Source organism: Mus caroli, unplaced genomic scaffold (genome assembly GCF_978045245.1).
Source record: "Mus caroli unplaced genomic scaffold, Mus_caroli_1 scaffold_6, whole genome shotgun sequence".
NCBI lineage: Eukaryota > Metazoa > Chordata > Mammalia > Rodentia > Muridae > Mus > Mus caroli.
In genome coordinates this window covers 60,683,929-60,702,408 of record NW_028227261.1, presented here as the reverse complement: position 1 = coordinate 60,702,408, position 18,480 = coordinate 60,683,929, and the positions used below count along the sequence as shown (strand labels likewise).

Genomic DNA, 18,480 nt, shown 5'->3' with positions numbered 1-18,480 from the left:
AAAGAAGCTAGTGAGTGTGTGCTGTGCCCAGGAGTATGTGAAAACACGCATTCCCTCTGCCCATCTCCATATCCTTCCTCTGTTCTGACAGCACCAGATGATGTCAGCCAGTTACAGTTTTACCAATCTTAAAAACCTACTGTAGCTCATGATTGTAATGAAGAGAGTCTCATAGAGACTGCAAAGACTATTCTGTCCTGGGAACATGTCTTTTTTCACTCTGCCTGTGTCCCAGAAGGGAAAATGCTCTCACTTTTCTCACATCTCTGGCGTCTTATCTGTAAGGATTTAACACATTTTCTTACACAGACACTAGCATGCCTGCTATCTACGAATGTGTTTGGGATAAAGATAACCATATGGCACCGTAGCTAAGACAATGGACTCTACAGCCTGACTACTAGAGTTGGATCTTGCTTCTTCTGCCTAACAGTGGTGTGACCTTGACTGAGACCCAAATCTCTTTGTGTCTCACTACTTACAGTAAGAAAATGAGTTAAATATGGAATATTTAATATTTAACATGGGATATTTAAGTACCATGTGAATGTTAGTCCTCCTAATCTTTTCATTCCATCCAGCATCAAGAACACTGTAAATAGGTTTGTAAAGCAACACAAATTCCCCAAGCCTTTATTTACTATAAATGAATGTGCAAGGCATGTTCTGTATTCTCTACTCTGGGCCAGTCTCTCACATAACAGGAGTCACAGTACCATTACCAGTACAGTGAAGGAGTACTCTTCCTAGTCATGTTAGTGATTGGTGGTGAATGAGTTGACCCGACCCCTCCCTCAAAACTACAACCATCTAATTGGCAGCTGTATATTTTAAATTTCTAGTTCTCCCTCCTCAACCAGAAAACATCAAGATCTCCAACATCACTGACTCCACAGCTATGGTTTCTTGGACAATAGTAGATGGCTATTCGATTTCTTCCATCATCATCCGGTATAAGGTTCAGGGCAAAAATGAAGACCAGCACATTGATGTGAAGATCAAGAATGCTACCATTACTCAGTACCAGCTCAAGGGCCTAGAGCCAGAGACTACATACCATGTGGATATTTTTGCTGAGAATAACATAGGATCAAGCAACCCAACCTTTTCTCATGAACTGAGGACGCTTCCACATTCCCCAGGTTGGTAGTAGACTGGTATTTCCATAGAGTACTTTCAGACAGCATTGGAGAAGCCTCACTGTCTTGAGATATTTGCTCCATATGTATTCTAAGTGTTTTCATTCATTTGTCCTAGTAAGCTTTATAACTGCTATACGAATCCTTAAAATAAAAACAAAGATCTTTAGTGATTCATTTTTTGTTATTAAACCTTAGAATTAATTATCCTAAGGCACATCCCATTCAATAGTCTAAGAAAGATGTGAACGATGTGAATTTCAATTTTGTAAAGAGGTATGTGGAACTTACTTATGGGAAACAGACTGTGCGGATATTTCCGTGTGTGTGTGTGTGTGTGTGTGTGTACCATTTTGTAGTGGTGGTGGAGTGTCCTTGACTGTATTCCATTTTTTCTTGAAATAAATCTTTTAATTTTCAATGTCTCTATGCTATTCTGAGTTTTCTTCTATCTTTCTCATCTAATCTAAATCTAAAATGCTTGTCAGTATTAAATGCAAGCTAACCAAACTTAGCTGTTTGGACTGCAGCTTTCTGAGATAGTTTGAGGTCCTCCCAGAGTGTCAAGCACACTATGCTCACTGCTTGGTAAAATCTGTCAAACATAAGTGCATGCTCTGGGGCCCAGCATCAAGTGTAAGGATAGACTTCTCATCTGTGCAAATGGTGCCACATGACACTCTTCAGTGACCTATGCGTGTGAAGGAATGAAGTCACAATGAAGTCACAATGTCAGAAGGAAAGGCAATTTTGCAGATTCTTAATTTGGACTAAGTTTTACTTTTACACGTTTATATTATAGTTCTTGATTCTGTGGTCAGGGTCACATCTGGTTTTAAAATACAATAAAAGAAGCTATGTATTCATTGATGACTTTTTGAAGTATCCAAGGAATGATGTATCTACCCTATTATAGATGGAGATGGCAGATCTTAGATCACACTCTTTATCAGTGCTTAATCTCTATAAGTATTGTAGTTTGATAAAAATACAAATAGGTTCTATGTAAAATGCAATGTGAAAATTTTAGACTAAGATAGAACAAAACAAACCCCTTCCCCATTCTTGACTTTTCTATAGAAATGTAGTGAACAGTTGAAAAAAGTAGGATTCTAATCTGTGTAGTGATTATTAAAACATACTGAGTTAATTTCACTGGGATTTAAAGGACAGGAGGATTTAACACAGTCTTAAGTGGGTTATTTTAACACAAGCCCTAAATGTAATACTTTATTTTTCCTTGTTTTTTTTCCATACCTTCTGCCATCAACAATAACCAGGTTTCCCCACCCACTCTTTAAAACAAGGAAAAATATAGAACAACACAACTTATCTTTATGTGTTCTATGCCGTTGGCATCAGAACATCAAACACTTCTAGAGAAACCAAGCTACAAATTACTAAATGTTAAATAGCTAGTTATTATATTACTAAATAATATTCATCTATGTGGGCCCCTACTTGGAAGCAAAGTTGAACAAATGACATAAACTTATAGCCACTTTGAAGACACATTTGTAAATTTTAGAGATCTCATAACAACCCTGTGAGTTCGGCTCATTTCTCCTGAGTTGAGAAATTACTGAGTAGCCTGCAGTCATAGGAAGCTGGGCAGTTATATTCCCACGACTTTGCGTCTTTCCCAACAGATGGTCCTAAACCATCATCCACCTAAACTAACTCAGTGGCTTCACCTGTTTCCCTGCACAGCCTCTGCAGACCTTGGAGGGGGAAAGATGCTACTCATAGCCATCCTTGGGTCGGCTGGAATGACTTGCATCACCGTGCTGTTGGCGTTTCTGATTGTGTTGCAACTGAAGAGAGCAAATGTCCAAAGGAGAATGGCTCAGGCATTCCAGAACGTGGTAGTATCTCATCTTTTTACTAGCTAATGAGCCCTGGCTAACATACAAGGAGACCTTTTGTTTTAAAGGTGTTGGAATAGCAAATAATCCCTGTAGACAAATTTTATTCCCCCCCCCCTTTGGCTTCCATCATGGGAGGATGATGGAAGGCAAATAACATGACCATGAAAATTCTTGTTCAAGCCAGATGAGCTCTACAAGTGAAAAGCATACATTTAATAATTATGCAGGAGGATATGTTTAAAACAGGATTCCTCCCCAAATTGTGATTAGTCAGTTATTTGACAGAATATTTCAGTAGAATGAATTACACATTTTTTTATAAAGAAGGACATGAGGATAACCAGACCACAACATAATAGTTCATTTCCTTATTATGTATGGTATTAAGTGATTTTCCACACATTTTCTCATTCTTGGTTCCCATTTGCTATTTTTCATGTCCCGTCATCCCTTCTATATGTAAGAGTTACATATGCATGTACTTCTTCACTATGAACAGTCTCTAGTTGGAATTTGTGGCACTTGGCATTATCTCATTCTTTGATCTAGGTTCACCAGTAGCCAAGTTCTACAAGACTGAACTTGACCAACAGTTCTTTTGGAATGCTAAAACCCAGGCATTTCTGAAGTTTATAGCTTCAAGCTCTGTAGAATAAATCTGTGCCCACTGCTGTCAACTTTGTATGTGAAACATTGAACACAGTTCCATGCTTCCAGTGAAATTTAACTCATGTGTCTGAGTCCCCAAGATTATCTTCCACAGAGGACAAAGAGGGTTCATTCTCTGACTGAAGGCTAGAGCTGATTCACCTCAGGCTGTTCCTGGAAAGGATGGATCAGCAGGGGGATTGGGACTTGGAAGCTTGTCACAATATCAGTGATTTTTGCCACTTGAATTCAGAACAAGAGATATGCTGGGGGTTTGCTACAAGCACTAGTCATTCTAGGTACTGCAGACTCGATTGATTTTAAACTTTGGGATGAGAAAGCAAGGGAGGAAGGACAGATGTAATGTTGTTAGGAAAGGCCTCACCGAGGCGCACCAGGAGACTGCCATGACTTTCTTCAATTAGAACTACAAACTCATCTCTGTACAGCTGAATGGGATGCAAACATGCCACTCAGGCTGCCTTCACTCCTCCCTCAGCTTTATAGGCTAATGGGCAAGCCTGTGCTAATGGGCAAGCCTGGGCTAATGGGCAAGCCTGGGATAATGGACAAGCCTGTGCCCATGTAGCACTGTAGACAGCAGTTTCATGAGTGTGGGATTGTAAGATGGAACCCATTTGCATGCCCACTCTAGAATTAGATATGTGATTTGTTTTCCACCTGTTTAGATACAAAGCAGATGATAGTATGCACCTTAGGATGACAAATGTCCTGACACAAAAAAATGGTAATTTCTATTTCCAGAGAGAAGAACCAGCTGTGCAGTTTAACTCAGGAACTCTGGCCCTTAACAGGAAGGCCAAAAACAATCCGGATCCCACAATTTATCCTGTGCTTGACTGGAATGACATCAAGTTTCAAGATGTGATCGGAGAGGGCAACTTTGGCCAGGTTCTGAAGGCACGCATCAAGAAGGATGGGTTACGGATGGATGCTGCCATCAAGAGGATGAAAGGTCAGTGGTTGGAAGACAGCCTTCTGCTAGGGTGGAGAGACATTCATTTCCTGTTGAAATCTCCCCTTTGTGGCCATATATTCTTCGAACCAGGAGTTGCTCTGGTATCAGATGTGGCTGTAATGTGCAGATAACAGTGTTTCCTTTAAGATGGAGCCTGTGGTAGATGATAGCAGGATGTGCATGTGGAGGACAGGAGTAGGAGCCACTCAAACACCAATATGTCCGTTCCTAGGGATTTGGGAATGTTGGTGTTCTGCCATTTATTGCTCATTTGGGGAGGTGTTATTGTTTCTCATAAGGCTCATCTCTGAAATTGAGTGTGTATCATAATTAACTAGAACTGTTAAAAACAGACTGATTCCCCTACCTCCTCCCCCAATCACACTTGAGTATTCCCAGTTTCTGATTTAGGAAGTCTGGTCAAGGTCACAGAATTTGCATTCCTGTCTCCATGCAAGGCTGACTTCGTAGGCTTTCATGCTTTTTGATCACACTACTGAACCTTGGTGAGAACTGACTTTAAATTTGCTCCATGCCATGGTAGGATTATAACACCAGGAACTAAATCAAAAAATTATCTAAGCTTAGAGATAGTTCCTCTCTGTTCACGTATCTCTTTTGTTGTTGTTTGTTTTCTTCTTTGAGACAAACTCTCACTGTGTATTCCAGACTGACTTGGAACTCACTCTAACTAACTTAAAACTCAGGGCAATCCTCCTGTCTCCAGGATAGAGGCATAAGCAATGGTATTTTAAAAATAAACACACACAAAAACTTGCTGAACAGCCATAAATCTCCTTTCTATTCTGCTTTTGTTGCAGGATATTTAGCTAACACTGACATAGTCCGGGGTGCCTGTAGTGGTCAGAGCATGGCCTTATGCAATCAGCTTTGATTGCGATCTTACCTGAACCAGATTTTCCACTTCAAATTCTATGAAAAAGTGAATCTGCTTAACTATGTAGCAGGAAATTTTCACAGGCAGAGTAATGACATTCTAGGGCAGTCTACTGAATGATACACTGATTAACAAAAATTTCCCGAGGCATTGACTCTCAAGACCAAAGCTACAGTGAAGGTCCTATGATAGGATCAGGGCACCAGGCCTGGGATTTCCAATCAGTCCATACCACAGATGCCCCTGCCCCACCTGATTCATTGGTACATACTCTAAGCCTGTTCTAGTATACACAGAGCCACCAGGACCCCTCCTCTTCCTGATCATGCTCCTTTTCAAAAACCATCAATAGCACCCTGAGCTTCACTCAAAGCTGGGCAGTCTGAGCATCAGCCAATGGTCTTCTCTCCATTCAACCCTGATAGTTCTTCTCATCAAGGCGCCACTAAAGAGATAGGGCACAAAGAATAGGCCAACTGCAGCTCATTTTCCTAGAAAACGTCCACGGGAGAGCAGTAGTTCTCATCCACAAGGCATTAAGCTTCAGGGAGGGCATGTGTTAGTTTGTGGATGCAAGTGAGGGTCAGGAGTATTATTGAACATCTCCCATGCTCAGAGCAGCTCCCCCCAAAACTTACCAGCCCAGTTACCAGTGGTGAGACTCAGAAGCACTGCTTCAGTGGGTAGAGTTTTCCAGGCCTGATGGTAACTAAATGAGCCAGGAGTCCTAGGGGGTGGTGGTGGGGGGGGGGGGCAAAGACAGGACAGGGACAGGTGTCTCTCATCTCTACCCTTTTCTCTTTGGAAGGGTGTGAAAAAGTAACATTACAACTCTTGGCCTTTCTTCCAGAGTATGCCTCCAAAGATGATCACAGGGACTTCGCAGGAGAACTGGAGGTTCTTTGTAAACTTGGACACCATCCAAACATCATTAATCTCTTGGGAGCATGTGAACACCGAGGTAAGATGCTCCCCTGCCCCTGCTCCCAGCCCCAGCTGATTTTAAAAGATAAAACAGGAACATTCCATAACAAAAGGAGGAAAGATAATCATCTCGAGAACATTATTTATTTTAAAGCTGCAGTCTCAATCTGAGTATCTATCGAGTCCCGTTTATTGGCTAGGATGAAGTTTATAGTTTTTGTGGAGGGAGGTGCTAAGGATAAATTAGTGATCTGTGGTGGTTTAATATTTAATGACCAAGGTATCCATGGCTTCTTCTCGCCCTTTTCCTTACTAGTCAAGGAATTTAAAAAAACATATTATTACTATAGACATATAGGAAATGTTTACCATTAGAAAAAGTAGAGTACATTGGCTCCTCTAAATTGAACTTTTTTGCTTTGAGTCAGGGTCTCACCATCACCCAGGCTGGCATGGAACTCACTCTGTAGCTCAGGCTAAACTAAGATACAAAGTATTCTTCCAATGCTGAGGGCTTAGTGTTCTGCCTTTTGAAGACATGAGGGCCATTATGCACTGTGATATGAAAGCACTGATCATGGTTAGGCTAAGCAGTGATATTAAGTTCATATATGACAGTTCTAGTCTAGTCAAAGTGTTTTCAGTAATAGTGTAGCCTTACAACTGCTCTGTGTTCTCATATTTTTAAACCCAGGAATTCAAGTTTGATTCAAATGCTTAATACTGTAATGTGTGTAATGAGCTATGAGGGAGATCACAGCAAAAATGTTTTCGGAGTTTACTTTGATATTCATGCGTCACAGACTTGTAGTTCTCAGTCTGTCTCAACAAAATTCCTCATGGAAAAGTTTGCTTCCATAAACAGAAAAGGCTCCAGGCTGTACTTATTTATAAACTTGACAGCCTTTTGTTGACTTTCTCAGCAGAAACCATCAACAATAGAAAAGAGTTGGTTTCTTTTTCCTCGATTTACTAAGCTAAAAATATGGGTGTCTTAAGCAATCTGTCATCCTATGATCCAATAAGGGTATAATTCTGAAAGCCAGATCATATCTCTTAGATTAAATAATGAAGTAATGACATTTGTCTTGGAGTTATTTCCTGGGAATAATAACTGGTGTGGGACAGCAGTGCATTAAAAAAAATTATCAGAGCTAGAGCAGTGGCTCAGGGATTAAGAGCACTGGCTTCTCTTGCAGAAGACCTGGGTTTGGTTCCCACACCCACATGGCAGGTCAGAGCCAGCGGTCACTCCAGCTCCAGAGGGATTCTGACACCCTCAGCCAATCTTCATGGCTACCTACACATATGTGGTATATAAATATACACTTAAGCATACACAGGCTACAACAGATAGCTCAGCAGTTAAGAACACTGACTGCTCTTCCAGAGGTCCTGAGTTCAATTCCCAGCAACCACATGGTGGCTCACAACCATCTGTAATGGGATCCGATGCTCTCTTCTGGTGTGTCTGAAGACAGCTACAGCGTACTTATATACATAAAATAAATAAACAAATAAATCTTTTTAAAACCAGCTTGAGTACATACAATATAGTAAAAATTTAAAATAAATTTCAGACAACTGAAAATATGTCTCAAATTTTTTAAGTACACTGCTTATATCTCAAGAAATTGTGCAAGAAAGCATACCCATGCCATATCTTAGATCTACCTTTCTTAGGACATATTTGGGATTCTGAGTGGGAAGACTTTTCTTTCTTTCTTTTTTCTTTCATTCTTCAGGCAGGTGAGGGGGGTTACTAGTTTTACATTTTTTCCATTTTAATTAGATTTTATCTATTTAATTTTATATTTTATATTTATTGCCTTTCTTTCTTTTAACATCATGGCCTCTGTTTCCCCTCCTTCCTTTACTCTCAGTTCCTTCCCCCACCTCCCCTCTGTTCCCTCCTCCTTCTACTCCTCCTCCATTTCACCCTCCCAAGGATACCAACCAACCATGGCATACCAAATTGCACTAAGTCTGGGCACCTCCCCTTGTATTAAGGCTGCCTGAGGCAACCCAGCAGGAGGAAAGGGTCCCAAAAGCAGGCAGCCCCTGCTCCCACTGTTAGGAGTTCCAGAAGAACAAGCTCCACAATGGTAACATGTGCAGAAGGTCTAGATGAGTCCCAGGCAGGCTCTCTGGATGCCAGTTTAGTCCCTGTGAGCCCCTATGGGCCCAGGTTGGTTGGTTCTATGGGTTTTCTTGTGGTATCCTTGTTCCCTTTGACTCCTACAATCCTTCCTCCCAAATTTAAATTTCTTAAATCCATTTGATCTTTTAACATGATGATTTGGACACACACACAAGCACATGCATCTACCTAAGAAAATCACTACTTTTTTTTTTTTTTTTACTTTTTTTTGGGGGGTGGAGGGTGTATTTTTTCTTTTTCCTTTTTCTTCTTCTCTTATATACTACATCCCTACTGAAATTTCCCCTCCTTCCACTTCTCCCACCCCTCCCATATTCTCTCCATCAGATTCCCAGATCTATTCCTCCTATTTCCCTTGAGAGAGAGCCGCAGGCTCCCAGCGATAGCAACTGAACATGGCATAGCAATTGCAATAAGACTAGGCAGAAATCTCATATCAAGGATGGACAAGGACAACCTGTAGAAGGAAAAGGGTCCCAAGTGCAGGTAAAAGTCAGGGAGACTCCCCACTCCTACTGTTAGGAGTCCCACAAGAACACCAATCTACACAATCAAAATGTATATACAGAGGACCTAGCTCAGACCCATGAAGAGTCTGCAATTGTCACTTCAGTCTCCGTGAGCCCCTATGAACCCAGGTTAGTTGATTCTGTGGGATGTGTTCTCATGATGTTCTTAACCCCTCTGACTCCTGTAATTCTTCCTCCCTTTCGTTAGCAGAGTTTCCCTGGTTCTGCCTAGTTTTTGGCTGTGAGTCTCTGTATCTGCTCCCATCAGTTGCTAGATGAAGCCTCTCTGGTTACAACTGGGCTAGGCATTGGTCTATGAGTATAGCAGAGTATCATTAGGAATCACTTCATTGACTTTTTTTTTTTTTTTTTTTTTTTTTTTTGCCAGACATGTTTGGCTATATCCTGGGTCTCTGGAATGTTTAGCCTCTAGTTCCTAGCCATCCAGAGAATGTCAGGTGTGGTCTCCCTCTCACAGCTTGGACTTCAAGTTGAAGCCATTCCAACAAGTGGCTGGCCACTCCCATAAGTTTTGCCCTACCATTACCTCAGCACTTCATGCAGGCAGAAAGGATTGTGGGTCAAAATTTTGTGACTGAGTTGATGTCCTGCTGCTGAGAGACTTGCCTGGTTATAGAAGATGGGTCAGGCTCCATCTCCCCCATTACTAGGAGACTATGTTCATGTCAGTCTCACAGACTCCAGGGAATCTATGCTGGATTCACTAGGTTTCTACATTGCCTCTCAAATGCCCCCCAATTTCAGTTGTCTCCCTCAGTACTCTTTCCTTTTGTCACTACCTCTAGCATGCATAAACCCTCTCGTTTACTCCAATCCACCCCCAAGTCCATCCACGAAAAAATATTCTATTTCTCTTTCCCAGGAAGATCCATGTGTTCCCCCTTGAGCCCTCCAAAGAAATTCCAACTAAACTCATAAACAAGACAAGGCTGTCTACTCTCTCCATATATATTCAGTACAGTAATTGATGTTCTAGCTAGAGCAATAAGACAACTGAAGAATATCAAGCAGATATAAGTTGGAAAGAAGAAGCTTTGTAGATATGATAAGTATACACAAGCAACCTTCAAAATTTTACCAGAGAACTCCTACATCTGATAAACACCTGTAGTGAAGTGGCTTGATACAAGATTAATTCAAAAGAATCAGTGGCCCCCTCCTGTACACAAATGACAAATGGGCTGAAAAGGAAAACAGGGAAACAATATCCTTCACAATAGCTGCAAATAATATTAAATATCTTGGGGGTAACTCTAACCAAGCAAGTAAAATACTTGTCTGACAAAAACTTTCAGTCTTTGAAGAAATATATTGGAAGATACCAGAAGATATCAGAAGATAGAATGATCTCCCATGCTCATGGATTGGTAGGATTAACAGTAAAAATAGTATTCCTACCAAAAGCAATCTACAGATTCAACACATCAATATTGCCATTAAAATCCTCATCAAAATTTCAACACAATTCTTTTCACTATTTTTTAACAATAAGGAAAAGAATTTAGGATAAAACCAAATCAACGAGACAGACTTCCTTTAGGAACTGTATTGCTTTATTTTATTGTTCTAAAATTCAAGTGTTTGATGTCTTTAAGCAAAATATAACTTCATAAGCTAGATCCCTGCTAGGCAGTTGTCTAGCGAGTATTTGGCTACTTAGTGTGGGTTTTGGGAGAAGGGAAGGCAGGGGCATTTAGCCATTGGTTTACTGTTGCTAGAGATGAAGACCAAAGTGATGTCCCTAGCTCGTGTTAGCTTTTTGGTGAATATTGGATGAAGTTAAAGGGACTCTGATGAAGGTGTTCCAGGGAAGAGGATGCTTCGATTTTCTTACCCTAATGTTATGGAATAGCAGGTGTATTCACATCTGGTAGCAACGAAGGAGTGGGAAAGAAAGATTGCGAGTTCAGGGCTAGTCCCTTGAGACACAGCTCTATAAGGTCACTATCACTATCCCTCATTTCCCTTCTATCCCCAGCATCACTACTAGATGTGTCTCTTTTGATCAAAATGAAGTTTGTAAGCCAATCTCCAATACCAGAACACATCTTGAAGATTCCCCGGCTGTTCAGTCAGGATAAGACAACTCTCTCTCTCTCTCTCTCTCATCCCTTCCCCATAGGCTATTTGTACCTAGCTATTGAGTATGCCCCGCATGGAAACCTCCTGGACTTCCTGCGCAAGAGCAGAGTGCTAGAGACAGACCCTGCTTTTGCCATCGCCAACAGCACGGCTTCCACACTGTCCTCCCAACAGCTTCTTCATTTTGCTGCAGATGTGGCCCGGGGGATGGACTACTTGAGCCAGAAACAGGTTTGTTCTTAGAACCTTGTTTTGGACGTGTTTCTGTAGAGTTCCCTCTGCAGGGCTCTAATGTGTTTAGACAGTTTTCCATGATCTTTTCTTCTCCTATTCCTTTTTAGTCTCCGTGGGTTAAAAGACTGATATTTTTCCACTCCAATAAAAAGAAGTCAATCCCCAGTACTGACAGTATATTTCCCTAGGGGATTTAAAAGCGTGTGTTTAGTGAGATGCCCTGATCTTAACATACTGAGATTTACTTGCAAATAAGGTCAACAGCAGAGGTTCATTACTGTGGAAAGTCCGGTACTTCCTCCCAACCATAAAACGATTCTTTCAAGATGTGAGGAGTCACTCGACAGAACCTGCTCTCTGAGAGTTGTGGGGGAGTGCTTTAAGGGAGCTGGATTCTGAAGACTTTGTTAAAGGTCTTTCCATGGTGTCATTTCTTGAGTATTCTCTACCAAGTATTACACTGAAGATCCATGACTCTTTAAATTTTTAGTTTATTCACAGGGACCTGGCTGCCAGAAACATTTTAGTTGGCGAAAACTACATAGCCAAAATAGCAGATTTTGGATTGTCACGAGGTCAAGAAGTATATGTGAAAAAGACAATGGTAAGTTCCAGACACAGAGGTCCTCCCTGTCCCACTAGAATGGCATTGCTCTGGCTGACTGACACCTCTGGCATAGATACTGTGTGGCCAGGTAGTCTTTCACATTTGGTTCCAACATGATACTGTTGTCATTGTGGACATACACAGTTGGCCTCCTGTGGAGTCTCTTGGTCTTGTTGATAAAACGATTTTAAAGTGAACCCAGAAGGGAACCCAAGGATGGGTGTTGGGAGTCACTTGGAAGGTGTTGGAGGAAGGAGAGAAAAAGTTACATCTTAATTGAGGACAAATAACACCTTAGACAAGATGGGCACTCTGAGAAAAAGGGTCAGGTACTTAGATCTAGCTTTGGGTTTTTTTTTGTTTTTTTGTTTTTTTTTGTGATTTCTATTGAACAGAGCAGGAAATTGCCCTCCTCTAAGGTAACATGGCCTTTGGGAATATAAGTAACACAGCTACCTGTCAGGAAGTTTGTAACCCTATAATTTATTTGGTTAAGTCTGGTAGTCAGCTCAGAGTGCCTCCAGGTGGGCTAGAACTGATAACTAGCTAAGGTGGGGATAACAACTGGCTTCATTTACTATCACCTTAAGCTTTGGGACCTGGAGAAAGCCCTCCCATTGGTTCATCTTTACCTGGTAGTTTGTTGCAGGCAGTGGCTGGGTCTTCACTACTCACTGAAAGGTGAGTGTGGGACAGTAAGTTACATGGAACTTAGAGATTCCCTACATTAGTGCTTGATATCTGCCTTTCATTAAAAAAAAAAAAATCCCTCATCTATCAGATGTGTCTCAAAGGAAGCTAACAGAGGCTGTTCATATATCTCAAGGGCACTTGGGAAGTATTTCAGGAATAGCAGGTGCATTCACATCTGGGGGCAAGCAAGAGCAATGGCAATATCCCATGTTGTTTTAGGGGTGTCTGAGACTTTCCTGATCAATGACTCATAGGGAGGCATCTCATGCTTTTATGAAGATTCTTATTTAATAACTCAGGTGTTCTGGGGAGAACATTGTCCACCCATGAAGAGTGACTCAATTCAAAAATCCTTGAATTATATATTTAAATTATCTTGCAAAATAGTATGTTTCCATAACAATTTCTCATTTAGTTAACCTGATCCTGCCCCCCACCCCCCATTGTTGCTTACTCCTTACACTCTGTTTTCTTCTTTTCTGTTTTTATAACCGCATGGGTCCAGCTCTCCCCTCATCTGAAGGCTTTTTCCTGTCCCACTTGCATGTGCCAGTTTCAGCTTCCTGTCCTGTACAGACACGCCAAATTAAACACACAAATCTAAAAATTCAGAGATAGGATCCAGGTGTTTATCTTTCTGAGTATATTATTTTTTCTTAACCCTCATAGGTAGTGCCACTGTTGAAAGCATTACTATAAACTACACTAGGCAATTTAGTGTTGACTGTTATTAATAGACATCAGCCATCACCTCACTGATTTATTATGAGGCCATTTATAATAATAGTAGGTTCAGTAATAACATGTTGAGACTTAGTACTTTCAGCAAAAGCTCTCAGATAAACATAGAAATAGCAATTACAACAGTTCAGTGGCCCAAGGTACAAGAACACACACATGTGTGTGGGAGCACAGAGAAAGCTCCCTGAACCAACCCTGAGGGTAGTCATGGAAGGTTTTTTGGAGGAGGTCAGTTCCTAAGTTAACATAGTGAATGTTGAGTAGATATTGGATATGAAGATGAACTGTAAGAGCTGGATAAGGGGGCCAATATAGAAGTCTGGAATCAAAGGAGAACATTAAGATTTGGGGGGTTATATAATACAACAAGGAAGATGAGTTCAAGTTCAAGGTTTGAGGAGGAATCAGGGATGGGATCTTGAGGCTCCGTGAACTCCAGGCAAGGGCTTTGAAACTCAGGTAAGGACTTGTGATCTTAGGTCATGGATGCTAATGATTGTATTTTAAAGAAAAGTCCCACATCTGTAAATTAATCATCTCAAACAATCATCCTGTATAGAGAACAGGACACTAGAGGGTGAGGTTTATTAGGTAGAGCGCTCACTGAAGAGGAAACGATCATCAGACAATGGCTGAATCAAGGTGACACGGAGAGTGGAAGTGGATGAAGTCCAAAGAAGTCAAACACAGAAAGTGTGAATGCACTTATGGAACCTTGGCAGTATGAAGGCCGAAGCCTGTGGGGTTGTGGGGGGCGAGGGGGAAGAGAGCAGCTGATGTGACTACTTTCCATTCTACGGCTGTGATGCAAGAGTGAGCTAGAGGAACAGGTGAGGGATTTGGGCCCAGATTGACATAGAAAGAAGGAAAGTGTATGAGGGAGAATGTGGGGTGAGTAGGTAGATGGGAGGACCCTTTTGAACCTGAGCCCTGTTTGGGACTTACAGCCGTTCCACAGATGACTGAGAAAGAACCACATACATAGAATCACACTTGAGGGTGGAGAAGGTGGTCTTAGGAAGGGCATCCTGTTAAAATGCCTGCAAAGGCAGGTTGAGGAAGATCTCCAAAGCCTTCCTGATTTTATAGGCTAAGATGGCACTGTTGAAAGTTTGGGTATCTCTGGGAGGGGAAGAGGGGGCCAAGGAAGAAGAGATCTCTTTAACGGTGAGCCACATAACGACCCAGTTGCATAGGAATCCTCCAAATCATAAAGAATTTGAGGGAAATAGGACCAAAGAGTCCCAATATCCATGCTACACCTCATTTTACTCAGCCTGGACACAGGATGACACTAAATGAGCAAAATATTTTCCTTCCTGATTGATCAAATGCTTTTGGGAGGCCAGACATGCCCACTTCTGTTGAAATCTTTTATTTGCCTAATGTAATTGTCTTCTCTTAGGTTTACCGCCTCTGTCTGCCCACCTAGGCCTAGTCCTGGAAGTTCCCAGGCTCAGTACAAATTTAGGTCTAGAATGTTTTCAGACTAACTGCTAAATAAGCTTACCCTTTCTTGTTCTTTCTGATTTCTAGCTGGCTGGTTCAACTCAGCTGTTCTGGCTCAAACTCCGGTCCAAGCTGATTGAGTCAATCTAGTTTCTTTCTCTGGGTCTCTCTTAAATTGCTCTGCTTGGCCTCATACTAACTTTGGCAATATGTTCTAATCTACCAACTTGTTCTCGTTCTCTGGTTTGTTCCTTCTTCACCTGTGTCTATCTTGTTCTCTCTGTCTAGCTTGTTCAACCTGTCTCTGTACAACAGTCCCTCTTCCCCCTCTCTCTTTGCATTGCTCCCTCAAGTAGCTTCTCTTTCCTCTCTATTCTCATGAGAGTTGGGTATATCTTATTCTGCAAATCTTTTTCTGCTTCATCACTTTGTCCCTCAATTAGATATCAGTTTCAAACATGGGTGCTTCTTTCTACAAACCAGCTTTAGCTTATTGTTTGGGATTAAAGGTATATACTAAGGGCTTGTCTGTATTCCAGCCAGAGGGAATAAAGATGTGTGCTAAGGCTGGGCCTCAACACAACTAGAAACAGATTTTTTTTTCCATTCAGTAAATAACACAATTGTGGAGTTCACGGTGTGATCAAATATCCTGTGACAGACCTCTAAGGTGGTCTCTCCAACTCAGCCCTTGTCCCCATTGTCCCCTTCTCACAGTACAGCTACATTCTCAGTTTCTGGGCCTGTCCCCTATTTAAAAAACCTCTGGGTGCCATTCCAAGCACCAGGTGATCAGGTGAATAGCGGAATAACTATCAAATGTGCAAATTCACATAGACAGACTCAAGTCAGACTCCCTGGGGTAAGGCTTACAGCGTCTGCATATCTTTGAATTTGAAAACATGTGCGTGGTTGGAAATTCACAAACTGAGGCTTCCTGAGTCTATTGTGCCTATGTCTGTGATTCTAAACACAAAATCTTCCCTAAGTGATGTCTCACATTGTTCTCTTTAGGGAAGGCTCCCAGTACGTTGGATGGCAATCGAATCACTGAACTATAGTGTCTATACAACTAACAGTGATGTGTAAGTAAACACCTTGCCTCTAAGAATTTCTTTTTCTTAGAAAAGTATATATTTGGCAGAATTGCTAAAGAGAAGCAGGGATACCCTGGGGTATTGTCCAGGTAATTCCACTGGCCTGCTCTCAGGGACCCAGCAGCTGCTTATGTCAGGACCTGCCACTGTCACTAGGTGTGCCAGGTGTGTGCAGCAGATAAAAGGGGGAAATAAACTCAAAGAAAACGAAGCTGCAGAATGGAAGTTCCCAGTGTAAAATCCCAAGTGTCAGGTTTGAAGGTGTCTTCTCCCATCACATAACAGACTTCAGGTGCTGAAGTCATGACTTCTAAAAGAGAAAGGGTATAGGGGCATCCCCATGAGTCTATTCCCTGGACCTAGCATAGAGGAAGCAGCTTAGAATAGCTGGCATAATGGTAAGGCCATGCCTTCTTACAGCCTGCAGTGACAGTCACTTGTACACTCACTCTTGCAGGAGGAGAAAGTAAGGCCAGCAGAGAGGGAATAGTTGTCCCAGAGTCCTTATTTAGGGAGGAGGAGACTACGCTGTCCCCACTTCAGACATGTGCATCACCAGGGTGTCTCCACTTTTGGAGAACTATGCTTAGGGGTCTTAGTAGTTTATACTAACCATCCAAGTATCAAATGGCAGAGAAGGGCCTCCTGTCCCAGCTGTGTGGTGTGGAATTAATTGTCTTCTACAGTAGGGGTTTGGAAAGATCAGTCACCCCACCCCCATCCCAACCCTAAAGCCCTCTACTTACCTAAGAGCCTAAGCAGAACTCACACTGCTGTGTGTCAGGTCTTACCGTAAGAAAGCATATGATTAGCATTTCCTCTTTTGATAAAAGGTTTCTCACCAGGGTTGGGGGGAGGGGCCTGTGGAGCAGACTCTCAGCGGTCACCCTATTTGCTGATGACTTTTTTTATGCCATCTCTCCTGCAGCTGGTCCTATGGTGTATTGCTCTGGGAGATTGTTAGCTTAGGTGAGTATTGAATTTCCCCACCAGGTGCAACAGTGGGGACAGGGCATGGAGCCTCCAGAGTCTCCTCATAACCCAGTGCCACAGGACACGCTTTAATTTCTCCAATGGCAGCAGCATACTTAACACTAAAGGCCTTGTGGCTGTGCGCTTCATTCTAAATAGTTTCTGCCTGTGTCTGAGTGTCAAAGAGCAGTAACAAGGTACCCTTATAACTGTAAATGGATGTCACACAAGCAATAAAAGCTCCATCCTAAAGGCCATTTAACTTCACAGGCAAAAACCCACACCCCAAACCAAGCACTCATGTATAACATGATAGTGGTCTTATAAATTACTATTTTAAAATTGCACGTTGCTATATTGAAAAGTAATGAGAGGTATTGTATAGGATTTCCCTTCCTTTGAAGTTTTTCTACAATAGTGGATAGCTTTTCTAAGTTACGCTGTACAGTAACTGTTGTTGATAAAGTAGGAATTGCATAAATACAGACTTTTAGTATGAAAAATGAAATGTCATTGGTACATGAGATGTGCTCTGCCCAGGAGACTTGGGAGGAAGGAGAGGCACTATCAGGAGTGAGGTCTTGGTGCGTCCTCTCCACTCAAGGAGTGGTAGTATCGTGGTGTGATCAGTGATGCAAGTCCAGCCTAGTACACAGTGAGGTTGTGGAGGGAGGCACGTGTCCTCTGTCTTCTCCCTCCTCACTACTTAGCACTGGGGCAGGAAACACAGCCTTCTGTGTCAGTGGGACTCATGGACCCTACTCCTTGTGTTCCAGGAGGCACCCCGTACTGCGGCATGACGTGCGCGGAGCTCTATGAGAAGCTGCCCCAGGGCTACAGGCTGGAGAAGCCCCTGAACTGTGATGATGAGGTGTAAGTCAGGCCTCACGGAGGTTATCTCATCTCTCCCTTTCTCCATGTGACTCTCACGGAGCCATCAGCAGATATAGTAGGACACCCGCATTAAGATATCACATAGGTGAAGAAAAAGGAGATTTTTTTGCTAGTAGGCAAGGAGCAGCAACTTTGCCTGCTACTTACATCAGGAGAGTGGTTAAGCTACAGCTCTTGAGAAGGGTGGAGCGAGGAAGGACAAGGACAGGAAGAGTATGAAATACACAAAATTGATCGTGAAAAATGCAGTAGATGTTTTATTCAGGTTGGTGTACAGATTTTAGAATCACTCCATTAAGCAACAACTTGTTCACAGTTTTGCTTCTTTTGAAATTATTTTCCACAAGGAAGAACAATTAATGTCAGTGGAGCCTCCATTCCAGAACTAGCCAGTGTAAGTCCTGACGTGGCAAAATTTCAAGAGTGTTTGGTGATAGGTTGAACAAACAAGTCATTGTTCAGATTTCTAAGAAAGAAGGAGATGCTAATATTTCCCCTGGTACAAGAGGCATAAACATAGTCACCCTGGGCAGACATAAATGATCACGGGCCTCCAAGAGGATA

General features: G+C 42.0%; 1 protein-coding gene across 2 annotated transcripts in view; it reads left to right on the top strand.

Annotated features, from left to right (window-relative positions):
- The window catches only part of Tek (TEK receptor tyrosine kinase), a 116,791-nt gene that overhangs the window by 90,158 nt on the left and 8,153 nt on the right, over positions 1-18,480 (top strand). Inside the window, exons 13-21 of one of the 2 annotated variants that reach the window (XM_021160929.3) lie at positions 843-1,142; positions 2,850-3,001; positions 4,421-4,631; positions 6,383-6,493; positions 11,270-11,460; positions 11,954-12,067; positions 15,968-16,038; positions 16,979-17,019; positions 17,799-17,895. In XM_021160929.3, the coding sequence (XP_021016588.1) occupies positions 843-1,142; positions 2,850-3,001; positions 4,421-4,631; positions 6,383-6,493; positions 11,270-11,460; positions 11,954-12,067; positions 15,968-16,038; positions 16,979-17,019; positions 17,799-17,895 (1,288 nt within the window). Of the gene's footprint in view, positions 1-842; positions 1,143-2,849; positions 3,005-4,420; positions 4,632-6,382; positions 6,494-11,269; positions 11,461-11,953; positions 12,068-15,967; positions 16,039-16,978; positions 17,020-17,798; positions 17,896-18,480 lie in introns of both variants that reach the window. The other variant, XM_021160928.3, reaches the window with a different exon arrangement.